Here is a 20879-nt window from a genome sequence, read left to right on the forward strand (position 1 = left end):
GATATTTCAGCTCCAGCAAAATTACTAATCTCAAAGATGTTATGTCCTACTAGCCACATTCTGTGCTGTAGTCCCCAAAACCTTCTTTTGATTTTTCCATAATTTAGAAGAAGACAATGACAGTAGCTATGGTGCAGTGCATTTATAGGACATTTATAACTTTTAATAACATGCCTTTACCAAAGTTTCCATCTCTAGCTAACAAAATTTATTCTTTTGTATTAAGGCTGGAAGTTGCCAAGATATATATGCGATATACTTACAAGCAACTTATATATTTGACAAATATTTGAATAAGTTTTCAGTTGAGATACATCTGGAAATACATCTGGATGACAAACAAGGCCATAGGAAAGTTTGGGGATGTCTGTATTTGGCACAGAAGAAGATGAAGGAGCCTTTGAGAAAATAACTGTCAAGGGGAAAGGGAACTGAGGAAGAGTAACTCAGAAGAGTGAGACCGTCTTTTCAAAACTTTTTATTCTTTCATTCCTACATTATGCAATACATCCTGATCAGAAACACCCTCACCTTTTATCCCCCTCCCCGGACCCCTAAAAACTCTCCTGCAACCCCCTGCTGTCTTTAAAAAACAAACTCTCTGTTCCCCTGTAGAAACTCTGTTCTCCTGCAGAAACTCTGTTCTCCTGCAGAAACTCTGTTCTCCTGCAGACACTCTCTGTTCTGTAGAAACTCTGTTCTCCTGCAGAAACCCTCTGTTCTCCTGCAGAAATGCTCTCTTCAGTCCAAGACTGGAGAAACCGTCTAGGACCCTTTCTGGGTTCATTATCTCTAAGCCAATCAGGTCACAATTCCACAGCCCACCAAGGTCAGAAGAACCTGGGTCAGATTCAATAACAAATTCTTAGGATTATCTTGGGACTTCTTTGCCGAGTCTTTGTCACTGAGGGCCCCAGGCTGCCAGAGGAGTGCCCCTGAGGGATTATTTGTGGGGCAGCCAGTAAAGGCCCCCAAACTCTCAGTGGCCTTCCCCTCAGAAAGGGTCTATTTTATTGGCCCAAACAAGTCACCTGAGCATGTCTGACTTGGGGATAGAAGGGAAGGGCAACAGATCTTTTTTTCCTTTCAAATAAAATTTATATATTAAGACATTGCTGCTAATTTTAAGCATGGATCCCAGAAGTCATTATCCATATATCATCACACACTGGGAGATTTCTGGGAAGATGGAATGAGGTGGGTTCAACTGGATTTCAGAAAAACATCTTTAGAAATCTGAGTAATGGTGCAACCTATACAGCAGGGCCTTGCCTCGCTCATTCCCCACCTCTGGGGGGAAAATCCACGGTTTGAACACGAGAAAGAGCAACTCCTTTTGAAAACCGGAAAGTTAGGAAATGCTGTACAGGAAGGAAGATGAACCAATCTGACAGCTTCTTTCATTTTTCTTGAAGATTTCTGTAGTGGGATTGAAGGTCAAGGAAGTGACACCCGTGACCAGGTTCATTATGGCCTTTATTGGCTTTGGGTTAGTTTGTTGGAGGCAAGCATCTTGACCGTCTATGTTTTCCACTCCACTCTTAGAGCCACAAGCCACACACAGCCCATTCTCTGATGCAGCAATGCTTGCTCCGTATAGACTGCCTTCGTCAGGGAATCTGTTAACGCACATCCTCGAATTCACATCCCCAGAAGGAGCACCTATCCTCGCACTATCAGAAGAGAACGTGGACGCTGCGGTTCTTCCATTGCTCTACATGCTGCCAATCAATTCTTTCTCTTCATTGACAGCGAATGAGGAAACCCAGCAAGGCCGCTTCTGAGCAGGAAGGATCCATCTGGAGAGACTTCAGATCGCTTCACTATTCTCTCTTTCAAACCTCTCACTTGGTGTACAGGAACTAACTTTCCAGCTCGCATATCATCGACATAAAGAACCTTGCTGTGCACACTTGTGGCTAAAAGCTCGTCTCTATTAGCACTGAAACGAGCCTTAAAGATTGGAACCTTTCCCAAATAGATGCTCTGGATTTTCGGGTTTGCTTTGCCATCTCCCTGAAATAGCGAGATAGCATTACCTACCCCAGAGAGCATCACCACCTGTGCGCCAGGATGGACCGCACTGATGAGATCCGAGCAGTGGGAGGCCGTTCAACACTGGCAGGACGGCAGTTCTTCGTCTTCAGAAGTCCTCTAGGAAGAGAAGTGGATGCGGATATGAAATTCCCAGTCCTTTGCAACAAATCATCTTCATCCGCTTCACTTTCATCATCTGCAGATTTTCTCCGCTTGTGCCCAGGCGCTGCCCAATCAGGTACTCCTCCCGTGGCATGCTGGAATGCCTCTTTAAGTCTCTTTTGAAGCTTATCTTTGAGAGTTTACCTTCGCTGGCATTTTTCAAATCATACATCTGTCAGCGTAGTGGTCTCTATATATTTCTACTTCCACACTTTCTGGAAGTGGAGTGATAAAGAAAAGGAAATTAAAGGAGCCACTCACTCGGTGTAGGAGTGCCTTCTGTTTGTGTGGTGCACGCCTTTAATACCAGCACTCGGGAGGCAGAGACAGGCGGATCTCTGTGAGTTCGAGGCCAGCCTGGTCTACAAGAGCTAGTTCTAGGACAGGCTCTAAAACTACAGCGAAACCCTGCCTCGAGAAACAATTATCACATGTACTCACTTACAGGTGGTTTTTAAACATAAAGCAAAGAAAGCCAGCCTACAAACCACAATCCCAGAGAACTTAGACAACAATGCAGACACTAAGAGAGACTTACATAGATCTAATCTACATGGGAAGTAGAAAGTAGAAAAAGACAAGATCTCCTGAGTAAATTGGAAGCATGGGGACCTTGGGGGAGGACTGAAGAGGGGAGAGGGGAGAGGGGAGAGGCAGGGAGGGGAGAAAAGAAAAATGTAGAGCTCAATAAAAGTCAATTAAAAATGTAAAAAAAAATACTACCAGAGGCTGATAGGAAGCTGCTTCACCTGGAAAGAATGGTTCAATATTCAACAAGTTGGCTTTACAGCAATTGTGTAGAACTTAACTACTTCCCAAAGCAAGGATCAACAGAATTACGTTCCATGATTCACATTTAGTTGCAGCTAGAAGCAGGGGAAACACCACCACAGAGGCTTCCATTTCCAAGTCCAGTGATCACCTTGTCTCCTGCCTCCTCTTCCAGTTACACTGTGGCCGTGGATAAGGCTCACTTTTCTGTATAATATGGGTTGTCTGCACTTAACTAACATTCTCGTTATTAATAAAAACATTGCCTTTTGAAGTGTTTAAAGTCATGAGACATTTGTTTTGTAATAAATAAGGCAGTGGAGTTTCTCATTAGTAGCCTTTTTAAGATAAGCTATTAGGTCCGCCCTCTCTTTTTTTTTTTTTTTTGTTTTGTTTGTTTTGTTTTTCGAGACAGGGTTTCTCTGTAGCTTTGGTGCCTGTCCCGGAACTAGCTCTCGTAGACCAGGCGCCTCGAACTCCCAGAGATCCACCTGCCTCTGCCTCCCGAGTGCTGGGATTAAAGGCGTGCGCCACCACCGCCCGGCCCTCTCTCCCTTCTTAATTCCTTCTTAATTCTTGGGAAAAAAAGATCATTTTTGTTCCAAGGATGTACTTTTTGGGATTCTCCAAATATTTCAACAGGATATCCTCTCCCCAGGTGATGCCTTTGTTCTTGTTGGCATCTGTGTAACGAGAATCCAGCCGCCTGACCTGTCTTCCTCCCAAACAGACCATGGAAGTTTGGTCCAGTCTTATGCTTGCCTCCCTTTTCCACAGTGTGGCACTGGGCACACTTCTGAACAAAACTTTTCTTGCCTTTCTCAACGTCACCCACTTTTAATTCTCCTGAAGTCAAAGGGCATCGTGTGGCCGAGCCGGTGGGAGCGTTGCCGACTACATACTTCTATAAGGGTGGAAGTCAGGGCAATGTTTCCGAGGGGGCTTGGTGTGGACAATTATTGCACGCACAATGGAAAGCTCTGGGGACACACAAGTGCCTGGCATCTTGATTAACTGTGACAAGCTAAGAACGGATTAGGCACCTTTAACCATTTCTTTCAGTTTTGGAGGCTGAAGAAAGTCATTTATTTTCCCAATAATGAGCAATCTGAGTATTCACTATTTCCCCGAGAGAAATGCAAAGTGAGCAATGTTTAGCTGCAGGGTGCAGCATGAGGGCAGCCCTAGTCTGGACTGCCAAATCTGACCAAGGTACTGTTGGAAGGCTTAGCTTGCCAGGACATTTAGATACAGGCTAGGCAAAGACATTCACCAGTTATGCAAGATGTTAGTCATTTTAATCTGCTAGTCTGAAGATTGCTTAAAAATTCCATGTATTAGTATCACTATGCAGAATTTCTTTTAAGACGTTGTTATACTTACCTTGTCTTGGAAAAAAACTAAGGATATTGAGAAATACAAGTCTTCCATCATTTGAAGACCTTTCCTATTTTGTTATAGGAAATTCAACTTTAGATAACAGAATCAGAGCTTAAGTTCCAAGATTAGATTTGGTGGCCAGTGCATGGCTTTACTGAGTCTCTGATTTAAAGGATTATTCTGGCTGGTTTGGGGACTAGTCTGAGAAGTGAGGAGAAGCCCAGAGAGACCAGTCAGGAGGTTACTTTAGTACTCCAGTGGCAGAACAGGTCAATGAGTCTTGTCCATTTGAAAGTACCAATAAAGCAATGTCCTAGAGAGCCGGCTTGCAGTTTGGACTCTTTCGCATCCCCAGTCTCCTGGATAGGTTCTCCATTCATGCCGATTTGCAATGAAAACTGCTGCTGGATTAAGATAGGATTATCCCTATCTTCAGGCTGTAGAGCGTGACATAACTGGGACATTATAATTTTTAAAGTTACTTCACTCCAGGCTGGGATGTAGTTCAGATGGTCAGTGTATGTCTAATATTCACAAAGCCATAGCTACCCAGGTTCAAGCCCCAGGATGGCAGAAATCAGGTGAGGCGGTACACATTTGTTATCGCAGCATTAGTAAGGATCAGCAAATTCTCAGAAACAAAAAGCCAAAACAAAAGCCCTCCAAACAAAAAAGCCTACTTCATAATTATTTTAGTGTGTATTTCTGACATAATCACAATACCATTATAACAACCAAAATTACCGATTCCTTAGTGGCATCAAATAGAGTTCAGGTTTCTATCCCTCTTCACAACCATGCTTTAACCTATGTTAAAACCTTCTCCAAATAAATCCTAATTTTGCTTCATTAAAAAATATATAAAGGAGCTGGGCAATGGTGGCGCATGCCTTTAATCCCAGCACTTGGGAAGCAGAGGTAGGTGGATCCCTGTGAGTTCAAAGCCAGCCTGGTCTACAGAGCAAGTTCCAGGACAGGCCCCAAAGCTACAGAGAAACCCTGTCTCAAATAAATAAATAAATAAACAAACAAATAAATAAATAAATGAGCAGGCTTAAGTTTTTGTGAGTTGCACAGTTCGAATGTCTATACTACATTAAGTTAAGAATATTTCCCCTCTGTTACTTGGTATTCATATGAATCCACATTTAGTTGAAATTAGTTTATTTTTAAATCTTGAGGCATTAATAGGAAATATAAATACAAAACCAACAGGGTAACAATAGTGGTAACATGATAATGAATATATCTACACATACTATACATGTGTATATATGAATAGATGTTAAAAGAAATTTGAGATAAAATACAAATAAGGATTTTGATCGGTTATCTGGGTGATGGTCAAAATCTCAACACCACTTTTGCACGGTACATTTGTAAAAGCTGTAGACTTTCTCAAAATAATGATCTGCTGTTTTTAATAGTTTTTTTTTGGGGGGGGGGTGTAGGGTTAAGGATCCTGTTTTTTATGGACATCTATTTTACTGTCTAACAGATGAAGCCTTATATTGAACATGTGATGAACAGAAGGTTCGCTGAACTCCATGACACAGAATGCAACAGGATGGACACACTGGTGCACACATTTCAAAGGATTTAAACGTAAGCCAGAGTACTTACAGTAACAAAGTAAGTGAGAACAGCTTGAGGTAGTTGTTACTATTCTACTTTAAGTAGACTAGTCTCTAATTTTATGACTAGCCCTAGGTAGGTAAAATATATCATATATTCCATTACAAACCTCTAAACTTCAGCCGGATGTGATGGCACATGTCTGTGATTCCTGCACTCGGGAGGCCTGGGCTACATAGTAAGTTCAAGTTCTACCTTGGCACATATAAGAAGTATCGAAACAAAAATTTCTAAATTTGATTGCATTCAATTCTCATCGTTCTTCATCCTCGGCATTTGTCTCCCAGGCACCCCTGAGAAGACAAGCAGGTCCAGTGATCTGCTAAGGGGATATGTGAGACCTCGTGTCACCACACTCCAGCCGTGAACTAGTAGAGCAATTGAACTGGGACACTGTGAAATGCAGTCTACCACCAAAATTGTTATGGATGTGGTGCTCCAGGAGTTTTCCAGGGACCTGGAGCAAACAAAGGTACTTTCTGCTTGGTATATACCAGCATCCCAGACTCTCAGAAGGAAAGCAAGTGTCCCACGGAAGCCTCCCTGCACAGCCTGGTCACACAGCCCGTCTCATTGGTGCGCCAGCCATGGAGCTCCCACTTCATTAAGACTCAGGGGCATCAGGCCCGCTGGGTGACCATCCCGCAGTCTCAACAGGGACAGTCACCACAAGAACCTTCAGGCTCGGGATATTCCAACTCAGAAATGTTTTTAAAACACGACACAGAATCGTCATACAGATTCTGTCTCACTGATAGGAGGTTAACACACATAGATTTGATCTTTTGTAGCTTTATCAAAGAGAGGAGCATATGAAAAAGTGGTATGTGGATCCCAGGGATTGAAGCAGGAGCTTTTCCTGCTGACATCTCCCTAGCCCCGGCACTCCAATAGAAGAGGCCTTTTCAGAGTTGCTAACAACAAAGTCTTCCATTCTCCCTGTCATAGATCACCTGGAAATGGACTTCTCTGACTTCACGTAATTAAGCAAAAGTAAATATGGCAATCACTTGGTATTAACAGTTTGGGCATGCACTTTAGAAACAAAAGGTAAAGGAGGTACTCTATCAAGTTTGTGAAGATAATTTTCCTCAGCAAGGATTTTGGAGACACACAAAGAAATTTCCTTCTGTTGTTCTCGCCACCTGAGTATATTCTCTGTCAGTTCTTCTGTCTCGTTCACCAAATTGTCCATCTTGGATAAAGCCTTTCTCTGTTACATTTGAAATAAAGAAAAATAGAAAAAAAAATCAGTTACCGATTACCATTATGTCAGAAATAGATACATCAAAAATTAACATCTGATCTTTTCTAGTCCCTTACTGCAAAAATTCCTTAAAAACCGTCTCTCCACCCCCAACCCAACCACACACAATCTATCCGTGAGGTCACACTATCTGTCTATCTGTGAGGTCACACTATCTGTCTATCTGTGAGCTCACTTCTCCTTTAACATCAACTTCAAACGCGACACAAATAACCTCAAGCGTTCTCACTGTATCTGGCTGGTCTGGAATTCACGGGCATTCCTAGCGCTGTGATTACAGGCATATGTGTGTCACCAAAGTTGTCTTAAATGCTTCTGAAGGTGTAGGGTGATTAAAGTCTGAGATTCTGCAATTTTCTTTTCTACTGGTGCTTAGAATGCAGCAAAGGTCTTTCACACCAGGAAAGCACTACAGCAATTCCTAATAATTTTATTTTATATTTAGACAAATTCAATCCTATAAAGTAAAAAGTATGTATTTTGTGAGGTGTGGCGGTATGTGTCTAAAATCCTAGCACTTGGAAGGCAGAGGCAAAAAGACAGTGAGTTTGAAGCCAGCCTGGGCTACACAACAAGATCACGGGGGGGGGGGGGGGAGGAGGAGGAGGAAGCAGATGGAAAGGGAGTAGAAAAATGGAAATGATGTTACAGTAATTGTTTAAAAAATGTTTCTTTTTGTTTTGAGACAGAATCTCACTTTGTAGCTTAAGCTAGTCTGGCACTTACTACATTGTGCAGGCCAGTCCCAAACTCCACAACAATCTTCTTCAGACACCCAAATACTAGAAGGTGTAGGGTGCGATGCTTGGTTAAGAAAATGTATCTGTTTTATGATTTTAATAATGACTAACTCAATGTGAAATTAGTTGAGCTCAAAAAGACAAACACCATAAGTCTTGTCTCATATATGTAGCCTATATCTTAACTGTATGTCTGTGTTATGAATGTACGAGAAACAGTGAAAGGAGAGACATAGCGGGATGTGAGAGAGGGTAAAGAGAATACATGTGACATGCAAATAAAAGGAGACACTATCCAGAGGAAGCAAGAGGGACATGAGGAACTGGATGGAGAAGGGAGAGGACAGTAGCAGACGAGAAGACAGCAGAACAAAAGGAATCACACATCCATGAGAATGTCATGATGAAATACATAGCACGAATAATAAAAACCCAGAGACAGGTATTGGGGTTCAAGCTGGAAGATCAGAAAAGCAAAGCAGCCAAGCCACTAGAAAAGTCCTACCTCTGCCAAGGCTGGGCAACTGCAGTCTGAGCCCTGAGCCTCTGTCTCCTGTCATTTTACAGTCCCCTGTACTACTGGGATAAAAGGCGTGTAACTCCCTAGTGCTGGGATTAAAGGTGTGAGCCACCACCACCTGGAACTATTTCTGCACAGATTTTATGTAGCCCAGGGGGCCTTGAACTCACAGGGATCCATCTGCCTCTGTCTTCCAAATCCTGGGATTAAAGGTGTGTGACACCACTGCCTGGTTTCTAGGCAAGCTTTATTGACTAAAATATAAGTAATAAAATATCACTATAGATATACATTGCTTTGTTTGTTAATTTAGGAGTCTAAGACCAGCCTTAGCTACATGAGACTATGGGGAAAAATAAAACAGAAAACAAAAAAATTAACTGGGACAGTGACACAGTTGAGATTCTAGTGTAAGAATTAAGAGCAGCTATATTAGTAATACTCACCATTTCTGCTAGGTTTGCATTTAAATGAGGGGTATTTCTAACTGTTTCAAGATGGGCTTCTAATTTCTCAATGAAAGTCACAGCCAATTCCAACAAATGTACCATATGTCTGAAAGAGAGTGCAGAGTGAATGTAAATTTACCCCACAGGCTCCCATGTTTAAACACTTGGTCCCTATTGGGTGGTGCTGTTTGGGGATTCATTGGAGCTTTGGGGCATAGGGACTAGCTGGGAGATGTAGATCACTGGGGGCAGTCCTTGAAGCTGCTCTCCAATTCCTGATCCGTTAAGATGTCAACAAGCCATGCCACAATCCTGCCACTGCAGATGGAGTTGCCCTAGCTGTGTGTGTTACAGTTCTGCGGATGAAGGCTTCCTCACTGCAAACATTACAGCTCTGCTGGGGGCTGGGCTGAGGTGTTTTCACAGTGTGTTATAGCACGGTTCCCGGAGGGGTGGGGGTGGGGGTATTTCCCCAATGAAGCTGTTACAGGGAAAGGTATCCTAGCAGTCAGGCATCCAGATATACCACTACATTGCATCCCACAAGAAACCTCACATAAGAGATTTCTAGGGAAAACCCAGGAGGATGGCTGCCTCTACTAGGGTGAGGAGTAAGAAGCAGCAGAGAACTGAGCAGAAGATAGGGTTTATAGAGCATTTCTTGGGGGGCGATGCTTTCTAGGGTTAGGGATTGGTGGGTTTTCAAGTCCAGGGCATTACAGTGCTCTGTGAGTGGAACCTGGTGGTTGGAAGACCTCAGAGACAGGGACCCCTCCTTGAACACCTCGAAGGGTTCACACCAGTCACAATGCCTTCCCTACAATGCGGGATTATACTGCCTCTAAACTGTGAGCCAAAACAAGCCTCTCCCCAACCAAGTTCTTCTGTTAGGTATTCTGTGACAGTGGTTAGAAAAGAAAAGCAATACAAGGGAAAAAAAATGAACTTTTCTTCCTCCTCCTCATCTTAAATATTCATTTTGTGTGTGGGTGTTTTGCCTGCATTTCTGTGCACCACAGGCATGCAGTGCCCATGGAGGCCAGAAGAGGGCACTGGTTCCTCTGGAACTGGAGTTATATGGGTGCTGGAAAAGTAGTCTGTGATCTTAACCCCTGAGCCATCTCTCCAGCCCTCAAACTTTTCTTCTTTCCCTTTAATCAGGACTGTTAATTTTTATAAGCAAATCTAAGGAGCATCATTAACACTTTAATGGAATTATTAATGGTGAGAAGGTTCTCTTTCACTGAAGGCAAAATTTAGAATTGTCATCCAAACAGAAAAATAGAACGAGCCAGGCTTCATGGTGCCAGCCTTTAACTCTAGTGCCCAGTGCTCAGGAAGCAGAGGCAGAGGCAGGTGGATCTGTGAGTTCTAGGCCAGCCTAGTCTGCATATCAAATTCTAGAACAGCCAGGGCTACATAGAAAAATCCTGCCTCAAAAGCCCCCCCCCCAAAAATTAAAATGGAAAGACACATTATTCATGGTAACTGAATTCTAATGGCTAGAAAACACTCAGTGGAAATGGGTGTAGTGATACGTGTCATTATTCCCAGCACTTGGGAGGCAGAGGCAGGCAGATCTCTGTGAGTTTGAGGCCAGCCTGGTCTACAAGAACTAGTTCCAGGACAGTTCCAAAGCTATAGAGAAACCCTGTCTCAAAAAAACAAAAACAAGGGGCTGGAGAGATGGCTCAGAGGTTAAGAGCACTGACTGCTCTTCCAGAGATCCTGAGTTCAATTCCCAGCAACCACATGGTGGCTCACAGCCATCTGTAGTGAGATCTGGCCAGCAAGCATACAGACAGACAGAATACTGTATACATAATAAATAAATAAATCTAAAAAACAAACAAACAAAGAAACTCTCAGCTGTTGGTAATAACCATCTCATATGAAGACACTTCTCTAGACAAAGCCTCATATTGGTTCAGAGAACAGAGAAGACAACAAGGAAAAATACTACACTGCAAAATACCACACATTTTTTGAATCTGCATTATAAAATCTTCAAAATCATTGCTCAGTTCATCTTTTTGTTGTTGCTGGCTTTTGTTTTTAAATCATTTGCCTGACACTCTGAGACACATGCTCAGTGAGGTAAGAACAAAGTCCATTTTTTCATCCTCAACTACACAGTAAGATTGAGGTCAGCCTATATAAGACCCTGTCTCAAAAAAAAAAAAAAAATCACATCGTTTCCAGTTTTTGTTCCCTCCCCTGATCTGTCTTTTTGAGACAGGGTTCTCCTTATGTAGGCCTGATACTCAAACTCACAATGTAGACCAGGCTGGCTTCAAACCCAGAGATCTACCTGCCTCTGCCTCCTCAGTGCTAACATTAAAGACATGCATCACCATGCCTAGCTTCAGTTTTTGCGTCTTTTAATATTTTATCTTTGTTAAATATCAACAGAATTTTATATACAGGCAACAATCAATGTATTTCATAAAAAAGAGTCTATACATAATAAAGCAGATTTTAATCATTGTGCTGCATGTTAGGAATCTAATATTTTTCATCAAAGCCATAATTTATAAGTCCTAAGATATAAGTGGCAAAACAAAGTCCTTTCTTTTTTTCCACTTATAATTAATTATTTAAAAGCAAAGGATACTTTCCAGTTTAATGTATCAACAGTAGTACTGTTAATAAATACAATCAATAAAATATTGTTTTGTAAATTATGTTACAACATAATTGCCAGTCTAAACAAAGGCTACCTTAAAAAGGCATGCATAATTCTCCATTTCTGCCTCATGATCTAACCTGTGATAAACAGCTTCCATTGGCAAGTTCTCCTGGCAGATGGGTCTCAGCAGTCTTTGCCTGATGGCCCGCTTCTCTTTTAGCACGGCTTCCAGATGACTATTCATGCTTTGCAGGGTATCACACTTCTTAACTACATAAACCAGAGATGGCAGCCACAGTTAGCAACAGCACAAGCATGCTTTAGAATTGTTAAGAATTTCTTTCTTGGGGACTGCAGAGATGACTCAATGGGTAAGGTCACTTGCTGGTCTTTTAGAGGACCCACATTGGCAGCTCACAACCATCTGTAATCCCAGTTCCAGGGGAGCCTATGTCTACTTCTGGCCTCTGTGGGCACTGCACACATGTAGTGCCCAGGCACATACCCAAACACATATAGTAAAAATACCGAAGCCAGCATTAATCTAAGGCTGCGTATAGTGGCTCAGACTGTAGTCTTGGCATTCCTCAGGCTGAGGCGAGAGCATCACTTAAGTTAGGAGTTAGACCTAGTCTAAGCAAGAGATCCCGATCTCAAAAGCAGACAACAAACAAATAAATCAACTTCACAATCTCTGTAAACATCTTCGTTACTTTGTTTTCTTTAGTAACATCAACTTTATCTTATTTTTGCCTATTTTCTCTTAGGTTTCCTACTAACAACAAACTCTAGTACTAAATGCTTTCCTGTATTTTCCAAATCTAGTTTTTATTCTGCGTTAAATCCAGAGCCTATTCTCATGTACTCTTAACCACTCACCAGCCCAACTTTTTATTCTTTAAAACAAACAAAACAAAACAAAAAACCAAACAGCTGGGCTTTAATCCCAGCACTTGGGAGGCAGAGGCTGGCAAATCTCTGAGTTCAATGTCAGCCTGGTCACGTGGAGTAAGTTCCAGGGCAGACTCCAAAGCTACAGAGAAACCTTGAAAAGTTTCTTGAACTTGAAGTCTTGAAAAACAAAACTAAACAAAAAAAAATACATTTAGTGTACGTGTGTGTGTGTGTGTGTGTGTGTGTGTGTGTGTGTGTGCAGGAGAGCCTACCTGAGTGCCAAGGTCATGTGTGAAGGTCAGAAGATAATTTTCAATTTTCAGTAGAGAGTTGGTTCTCTACTTCCTGTGAGTCTTAGGGATTAAACTAAGGCATCAGGCTTGATGGCAAATGCCTTTACCTGCTGAGTCATCCAGAATACCATGATCTTTTATTCTTTTTTTGTTTTGTTTTTGAGACAGGGTTTTTCTGTGTAGCCCTGGCTATCCTGGAACTAGTTCTGTAGAAAAGGATAGTCTCAAACCCAGAGATCCACCTGCCTCTGCCTACCAAGTGCTGGACGTGGCGGCACATGACTTTAATCCCAGGATTTGGTGGTAGAGGCGGGTGAATCTGAGAAGTTTAAGGCCAGCCTGGTCTACACAGTGAGTTCCAGGCCAGCCAGCACTTCATAGTGAGACCCTGTCTCAAAACTACACAAAATATAACAAAACCAAAAACCCTTCCTGCTTCAGAATGCTATTATTTTACTACTTTTTTTAAAAAAAAAATTTATTTTTATGTGTATGAGTGTTTGGCCTGCGTGTCTGTGTCTATACTATGTGTCTGCCTAGTGCCCATAGGCATGGGTTCCTCAAGGTTGGAGTTACAGACAGCTGTGAGCCGCCATGTTGGGTGCTGGCAACTGAACTGGGTCCCCTAGAGGAGCCGCCAGTGCTCTTAACCAATGAGTCGTCTCTAGTTCTTAAACTTTGCTTGCTTACCCTTTAAAAAAAAATAAACAAAATCTTAGTTATGCCTGGTTTCTGATTACTGGTAATTTTTCTTGGGATGGATGTTATAAAAGAGTGAGACTGAGTTCGACACCTAAGTCACTCTGGATTCTTGTCTTCAGTGTGATGTCTGTCCACCAAGAGCTCCAGAACTGGAATGGCACCCACCATGTGGCCTTACCCTAGTTGAGCTGTGTGCCTTGAAACCTCCAGAACTGTAAGCAAGCTAAACCTTTTTCCTTGTATACTACCCAGCCTTGGATATTTTCTTGTGGCATCAGAAAGGGAGATTAATAGAGGAGCCAGCCTGGTCACTTTCTATACGCTATTTTCACTAGTCAAGTAAAGTGGACTTGTTCCAAGCTTGCCAAGGCTATATAGTAAGAAAACAAAACAAACAAACAAAAAACCCTGAAAACATGTTAGTTTTGGGACAATACCTAGGAAAGGTATTAGAATTCTGCCACCTTGTGTTTATATACAGTAATTCAAGATCAAGCTGAAATCCTAATGGTTACTCTCCTAAGCAAGCAACTTACCCAAATAGGAAGGATGAATGAGATCTGCTGTATCTCTTTCTAACTTCAGAAGTTCAATCTCCAGGTTGTTCTACATGAGGAACAAAGGGAAAGTTTAGCTCACTCAGAAAGTATCCTAAAGTTTTTAAAGGCTTAACAGACTGATAAAATGGACATGCTACAGAAGCACAGTATAAGACATATATATATATATATATATATATATACCTGTTCCTTAAATGGGATGGAAGGACGGTTTATATAAAAGCCAAAGTTAGTCACTGGAGCCTTTCATTTTGGTGTCTTGCCTTCCTCTTATTACAATTAACTACTACAAAAAGTAGATGCATTAGGCACTGTTTGTTTTTTTTTTTTAAGATTTATTTATTTATTATGTATACAGTGTTCTGTCTGCATGTATGCCTGCAGGCCAGAAGAGGGTTCCAGATCTCATTACAGATGGTTGTGAGCCACCATGTGGTTGCTGGGAATTGAACTCAGGACCTCTGGAAGAGCAGTCAGTGTGCTCTTAATCTCTGAGCCACCTCTCCAGCCCCCCAGGCACTGTTTTAATTGCAAAAGAATGCTATTCCAACAATTAAGAGGATTTTTTTAGAGTTTGTTTTAGAGTTAGGTATCAAAGCCAGGACGTCTTGTATGTTAGGTACCCACATTTCCTCTGAACTACACCCCAGCATACTACACTCTTTTTTAAATGGAGAAGTAGAAGTGAAAAGCTCACAATTTACCTGGTAGATTTTAGCTTTCATGTCTGATATCTGCTGTGATCTGGAGAAGTTCTCAAAGCAAGGAACCATTTTCTTAGATGTACCTAACATCTCCTATTGGTAAATGAACAAGGAAAGCACAGTAAGCTACAAAAAGCATGCACACTAAAATATCATACACAAAGGACTAAAAATAACATTATGTCACCAGCCCTCCAGAGGCAGGAGGATCTCTGATAGAAGTCAGCCTGTGTTGCAGGAGGAGGGCCGCTTGCTTGTCCCAGCCGCCCGGCTAGCTTAGCCCCGAAATAACCATACAGAAACTGTATTAATTAAATCACTGCTTGACCCATTAGCTCTAACTTCTTATTGGCTAACTCTTACATTAATTTAACCCATTTCTATTAATCTGTGTATCGCCATGAGGCTGAGGCTTACCGGGTAAAATCCCAAGCATCTGTATCGGGGAATCCATGGCTTCTCACTAACTCTGTCTCCTTTCTCCCAGCATGCCATTTAGTCCCCGCCCCCGCCCCCCACCTCTGGCCTACCTAAGTTTTGCCCTATCAACAGGCCAAGGCAGTTTCTGTATTCATTAACCAATGAAAGCAACACATAGATAGAAGGACCTCCTAAACCAAGCCTGGTCTACAGAGAGAGTTCCAGGACAGTCAGGGCCACACAGAGAAATCCTGTCTCAAAAAAATAAAACAAAATAGGATAAAATAAAAGTTACATGTCCAAAACTACACCTAAAACAAAGAACATATCAAAACTATAGCAAAGCATATTTTCTGCTTCTATTTTATCTTGATAAGGATGAATGAAGCCCAAATTAGCCTTGAGCTTGCTATAGCCAAAGGATGACCTTGAACTTCTGACATTCCTGATTCTACTTCTCAAGTGTACAGCTTAACACCAGGCTTTTGTGTATATGTGCACACACTGAACCGCATGTTTTGTGTATGCATGCTCATGTACATTTGTATATGTGCGCATTTATGTGGTGGCCAGAAGTCAACCTCTGGTGTCTTCCTCTATTATTTCCCCATCATTTAGAGGCAGCTAAATTAGGAGATAGTTAGCCTAGGACTCTACTTGGTTTTTGTTATGAACAATTTCCACTTGTAACAACATACTTGGCACACTAGGTCTTTTCCTTGCACATACGGAGTACATGTACTTTCTCTTCAAACAATGCACATAGCAACCTTAGAATCCTCTAAAACCCCTCAGTTGCATTGCGCTACATGTACCCCCATGACTGAATAATATAGTTTCTCTGCCTATAGCAACAAGAAAATTTAGACCATTCCTATACAAGTATATCCCTAAAGGGTAGGAAGAACATTTTGGCCTGAACTGCATGTGCAGAAAGGCAGACAACTGAGTCCTCTGGTAAACTTCTAGGGGAGAGCCTGTTTACTATCGTATGCCTAGGCATAAATGGGTATATGCCTTAGGAACTTTTCTCTTGCTGTGATGAAACACATAATCAAAACAACTTACAAAATAAAGTGTTTAATTTGTGTTTTCATTTTCAGAGAGTTCAGAGTGTCCATAACTGTCAGGGTTCTCTAGAGGAACAGAGCTGATAGAATGACTCTATCTATGGAAAGGGGATTTATGAAAGTGCCTTACAGGCTGTGGTCCAGCTAGTCCAACAATGACTCTCTACCAACAGAAAGTCCGAGAATCCAGTAGCTACTCAGTCCACAAAGCTGAATGTCTCAGCTGCTCTTCAGTATGCGGCAGGACATGAAGAAGTAGGCCCTCATGCCAGTGAGGAATGAAGTTGCCAGCAATAACAGGGGCAAGCAGGCAAAGAGCAGCACTTCTTTTTCCCAGTCCTACTATATACCCCACCATCAGCAGTGTGGCCACATTAAAGGTACGTCTTCCCACTTCAAGAGATCCAGATTAAAGATGGATCTTTCTACTTCAAACAATTTATTCAGAAAAATCCCTCCAGGCAGTGGTGGCACTGGCCTTTAATCCCAGAGGCAAAAGCAAGCAGATCTCTGAATACAAGGCCAGTCTGGTCTACAGAGTGAGTTCCAGGACAGCCAGGGCTACACAGAGAAAACCTGTTTTGAAAAATCAACCAACCAGTAAAACAAAACAAAACCCAAACCTTTTCCAGGTGGATTTCTGTGAATTAGAGGCCAGGCTGATCTACAAAGAGTTCCAGGACAGCAAGAACTGTCATATAGAGAAACCATGTCTTGAAAAAACAAAAACAAACAAACAAACAAAAACAAACAAACAAACAAAAAAAAACCGGGGGCCGAGAGATGGCTCAGAGGTTAAGAGCTCTTCCAGAGGTCCTGAGTTCAATTCCCAGCAAACACATGATGGTTCACAACCATCTACAATGAGATTATTGCCCTCTTCTGGCATTGCATAATGTAAATAAATAAATCTTTTTCCAAAAAGAAATATAAAGAAAAATCCCTCAAGGGTGTCAAGCCTCTTGTTTTAGTTAATTCTACAATGTAGTCAAGTTGACAACCAAGAGCAGCCCTTGTCAACTTGACACACTACGGTGCTTCTGTCATGCTTAATTTCCAAATGAAAACAATACCCGGAGCATAATTATACCTAACACAACTATCACATGTAAAACTGCAAATGCACTAAAAATTTTAGAGCAGGTGGTAATGTCCCTGGAGGGACATTTTTTTTAATATCTCGAAACAAAAATATGATAACCACTGATATTCTCTTAATTGACATTACGTGATAAAGAAATAAAGGAAAGAAGCCAGGCAGTGTTGATGCACGCCTTTAATCCCAGCACTCGGGAGGCAGTTCCAGGACAGGCTCCAAAACCAAAGAGAAACCCAGTCTCGAAAACAAACAAACAAACAAAAAAAAGAAATAAAGGAAAGAAAACAAATATTTGCACAAACACTTTCTTAACAAAACATAACAGAAACAATTATAATCCTTGTTTCTGTAACTGATCACACGGCCTTCTGTATCTCCTCCACCCTCAGCAGGCCCTGGTTCTTTTCCTGAAGGGGTGGTGACCCACACATTCAGCCCCGATGGGTCTGTGCCTTCCGGGGTTCGGCCATTGTAGTTTCCTATTGCCTTTAATCACAGAACTTGGTAGAACCAAGAGATGCCCTAAAGGATCTCCTGCACTCCAGACATAATCCTTTAACCTCCATCATGGAGAAGCAATCTAATTTCTCCTTGGTAATTTTGACCAGTCACCCCTCCCTTCGTAGCCTGTTAGCCTAAGGGCATAGGAAGCCTAAAGTGACCAGGGGAAGTCTGAGCTTCCTGTCAATGGAATGTTGTTGTGTTTCCTGGCAGGAACACTTCCTGCTCTGGAACCAAAACTTCTAGACCAGCAGAACTTAAGGTTACTGGACTAGGTAACAAAAATTTTCCTAGTGGTTCACTACGGGTGATAGTGAAAAGAATCATTCCCTTTCCAACCCCTTGATTCCTGGACCCATGGACCCTTGCTATGGGACAAACCATATTATACATTGGATGCTGATTCAAAGTATACACAACCCTCTGGAGAACCCTATCCAAGTCCTCAGGCTGCTGCCACCTAACTGGAGCTGTAACCGTGTCTTCAAAAGGCCACTCCATTGTCCTATCAGGCAGCTGGTGGGGAACATGTTCAGACCATGGACTCCTTGATTGTGAGCCCATTGTTGTCCTTCTCTGGCTATGAAGTGAGTTCCTTGGTCAGAAGTAATAATGTGCAGAATACTAAGACAGTGGAAAAGGCATTCTGTAAGTACACAGATGGTAAGCTTTTGGCAGAAGCATTACGTGCTAGAAAAGTAAATCTATAATCAGAACAAGTATCTACTCCACTAAGGACAAAATGACAGAAGACACTGAATGCTATTCTCATCAGTCATCAGGCAAAGATGGGAGGAATGAAACATTTTCTGGTGAAGCAGTCACATGACATACACAATACATATTTTACAAGTTCGCTATTTAGATAGGTGATTGCTACAGTATTCCAGGCAAAATGATGAGGATGTGTACCAGGTTAATAACAGTTAAAAAGGAAAGTGAAGGGCTAGAGAGATTGCTCAGTGGTTAGGAGTACTTGTTGTTATTCCAAAGGATCCAGCTTTAATTCCTAGCACCCACACAGCAGCTCACAACTGTCTGTGACTCCAGTTCCAGGTACCCCACCTTCATACAGACACACATATTAGAAAGGAAGGAAGGAAGGAAGGGAAGAAAGAAGGGAGAGAAGCAGGTGCAAGAGGCTGAAGCAAGATCACTAGTTTGTGGCCAGCCTGGGCTATATAGCCAGACACAGTCTCAAACAACAAGACTGGAGCTAGGGTGTAATTCAGTGAGAGAATAAAAGGTACTTGGCATGTATGAGGCCCTTGGTTCAACCCCAATAAATGCTATCTACTTTCCATTTCATTTATATAAATGGATTTGCAGTCTGTAATATTTTCCTCATGTTTAATTCTAGCTAAAGGGCAGTCAAAGAGAGACAATATAGCAAAGAAGTTAAAAGCTGAGGCTCTCACGGGAGAGTACATGGAGACTGCAGAAGAGGACAGACATTGAGAAAAACGTAACAGAAGATTCTGAGGTCCTAAATACCTTCCACATTTATACATGGCCCATAACACCCTATGGCTCACGCAGTCTTGCCAGAAACATACCGAAGATGTAAGGCCACTAAAGCAATTCTAGGAGCATAACCAAATGAAAATATGTCACTATCTTTCAAATAGTTAAACCTACCTTTCTTTCACCACCTAGTCATCCTCCAATAGAGAGATAAGACAGAACAAAGGTCACAGAAGCTGTTTTCTAGAGGAGTGGCACGGAATCACAATGTTAGATATCACCCTTAAAATTGTGTGGGGCTGCTGGAGATCGACCACAGCTAGGGCCTCACAGATGCTGGGCAATCACTCTAATGCGAAGCTACATCCCCTACTCATCATCTTTAACTTTTAAAAAATTATTTACTCTTAATTTATGTGCAAGTGTGTGTGTCTATGCTACCTGTGTGTCACCCATAGAAGTCAGCAGAGGGTGTCTGATGCCCAGGAGTCAGAGTTACAGGCGCTTATGAGCTGTCTGAGGTGGGTGCTGGAACCAAACTCAGGTGCTCTGGAACAGCGAGTGCTTTTAACCCGACACATGTCTCCAGAGCCCACTTCTAACTGTTAATGCACACAAATGATGTGCACTACAGGGATGGGTGTTTAGATCATATGACGAATCATGATCATGCCGAGAGTGTGTTTCAGTAGTACAGCACTTGCTTAGCATGGGAAACATACTAGGTTGTGTCCCCAGTGCAGGAAAAAAAAAGTATCTTAAGTTTTCATATGTAAAGTCTACTTAGAGTCAAATCAACCTAGAAGTCTCTAAGTAGTTTCTTCTTGAGAGAAACTGTTCAGTAAGACTTTAAAAAGATGTTTATTAAGTAACCGTGGAGTGGCAGATTTTAAAACAAGAAACTGGCTAATGTGTGTTACCTAGCAATAGGAAGACAACCATAAAACCACTACTGCCCAAACAAGTACCTAAAACCCAACGTTCCACCAATGTCTGAGATCGTCTATGGGTACCTTCCTTCTGTGTTAAGGAACCGTGTCCTCGATCAACACTTTGCTGAGGGACACTGAGTCTCAAATGTGTTAAACTATGAAATAATCCAAAGTTTTATGGCATAAGAACTGCACAATGCAAAGTGGGGAAAGCAGGCAATGTGGTTGAAAGGAAACACGGAGAGTGAGGAAGGGCTAGGCTGGAGTACTGGGCCAGCGCCTGTGAAAGCTCAAACACTCACAGCAAGGCTGGGTCTTCAGGGAAGGTACGAACTCTTACACACCAGTCTCAGCACTGCTGGCCCTTACTATTTTATCACTGCATCTCTTGAGACAGAGTCTTCTTGTGGCCACCATGCCTGACTGCTCACAAAAGGAAAAGGTTCTGAGATCTAATTCTGTCACCTTGCTGCGTCTTTTGGGGTAATTCTTTTTTGCTTGAGACAAGGTCTCCTAACTCTGTACCTTAGGCTAGCCTTGAACTCTGAGCAATCTTCCTGCTTCCACAGCTCCCAAGTGCTTAGATTACAAGTCTTGTATTGACACATCTGGTTGTTTCTTTTTTTTTTTTTTTTTTTTTTTTTTTTTTT

General features: G+C 42.0%; 1 protein-coding gene and 2 pseudogenes across 1 annotated transcript in view; all 3 read right to left on the reverse strand.

Moving 5' to 3' along the window:
* Positions 1 to 638: 638 nt before the first annotated feature.
* Positions 639 to 2371, reverse strand: LOC126495043 (U3 small nucleolar RNA-associated protein 18 homolog; annotated as a pseudogene).
* Positions 2372 to 2831: 460 nt separating this feature from the next.
* LOC126495054 (cytochrome c, somatic-like) lies at positions 2832 to 4730 on the reverse strand (annotated as a pseudogene).
* Positions 4731 to 5497: 767 nt separating this feature from the next.
* The window catches only part of Haus2 (HAUS augmin like complex subunit 2), a 17170-nt gene continuing 1788 nt past the window's right edge, over positions 5498 to 20879 (reverse strand). Inside the window, exons 2-6 of the mRNA XM_050134260.1 lie at positions 14744 to 14836; positions 14016 to 14085; positions 11728 to 11860; positions 8959 to 9067; positions 5498 to 7198 (exon numbers count right to left, since the gene is read on the reverse strand). Coding sequence (XP_049990217.1) covers positions 6992 to 7198; positions 8959 to 9067; positions 11728 to 11860; positions 14016 to 14085; positions 14744 to 14836 — 612 coding nt within the window. The 3' untranslated portion in view covers positions 5498 to 6991. The remainder of the gene's footprint in view (positions 7199 to 8958; positions 9068 to 11727; positions 11861 to 14015; positions 14086 to 14743; positions 14837 to 20879) is intronic.

This window comes from Alexandromys fortis, unplaced genomic scaffold (genome assembly GCF_014885135.2).
Source record: "Alexandromys fortis isolate MF-2015 unplaced genomic scaffold, M_Fortis_MF-2015_v1.1 scaffold_6, whole genome shotgun sequence".
Classification (NCBI taxonomy): Eukaryota; Metazoa; Chordata; class Mammalia; order Rodentia; family Cricetidae; genus Alexandromys; species Alexandromys fortis.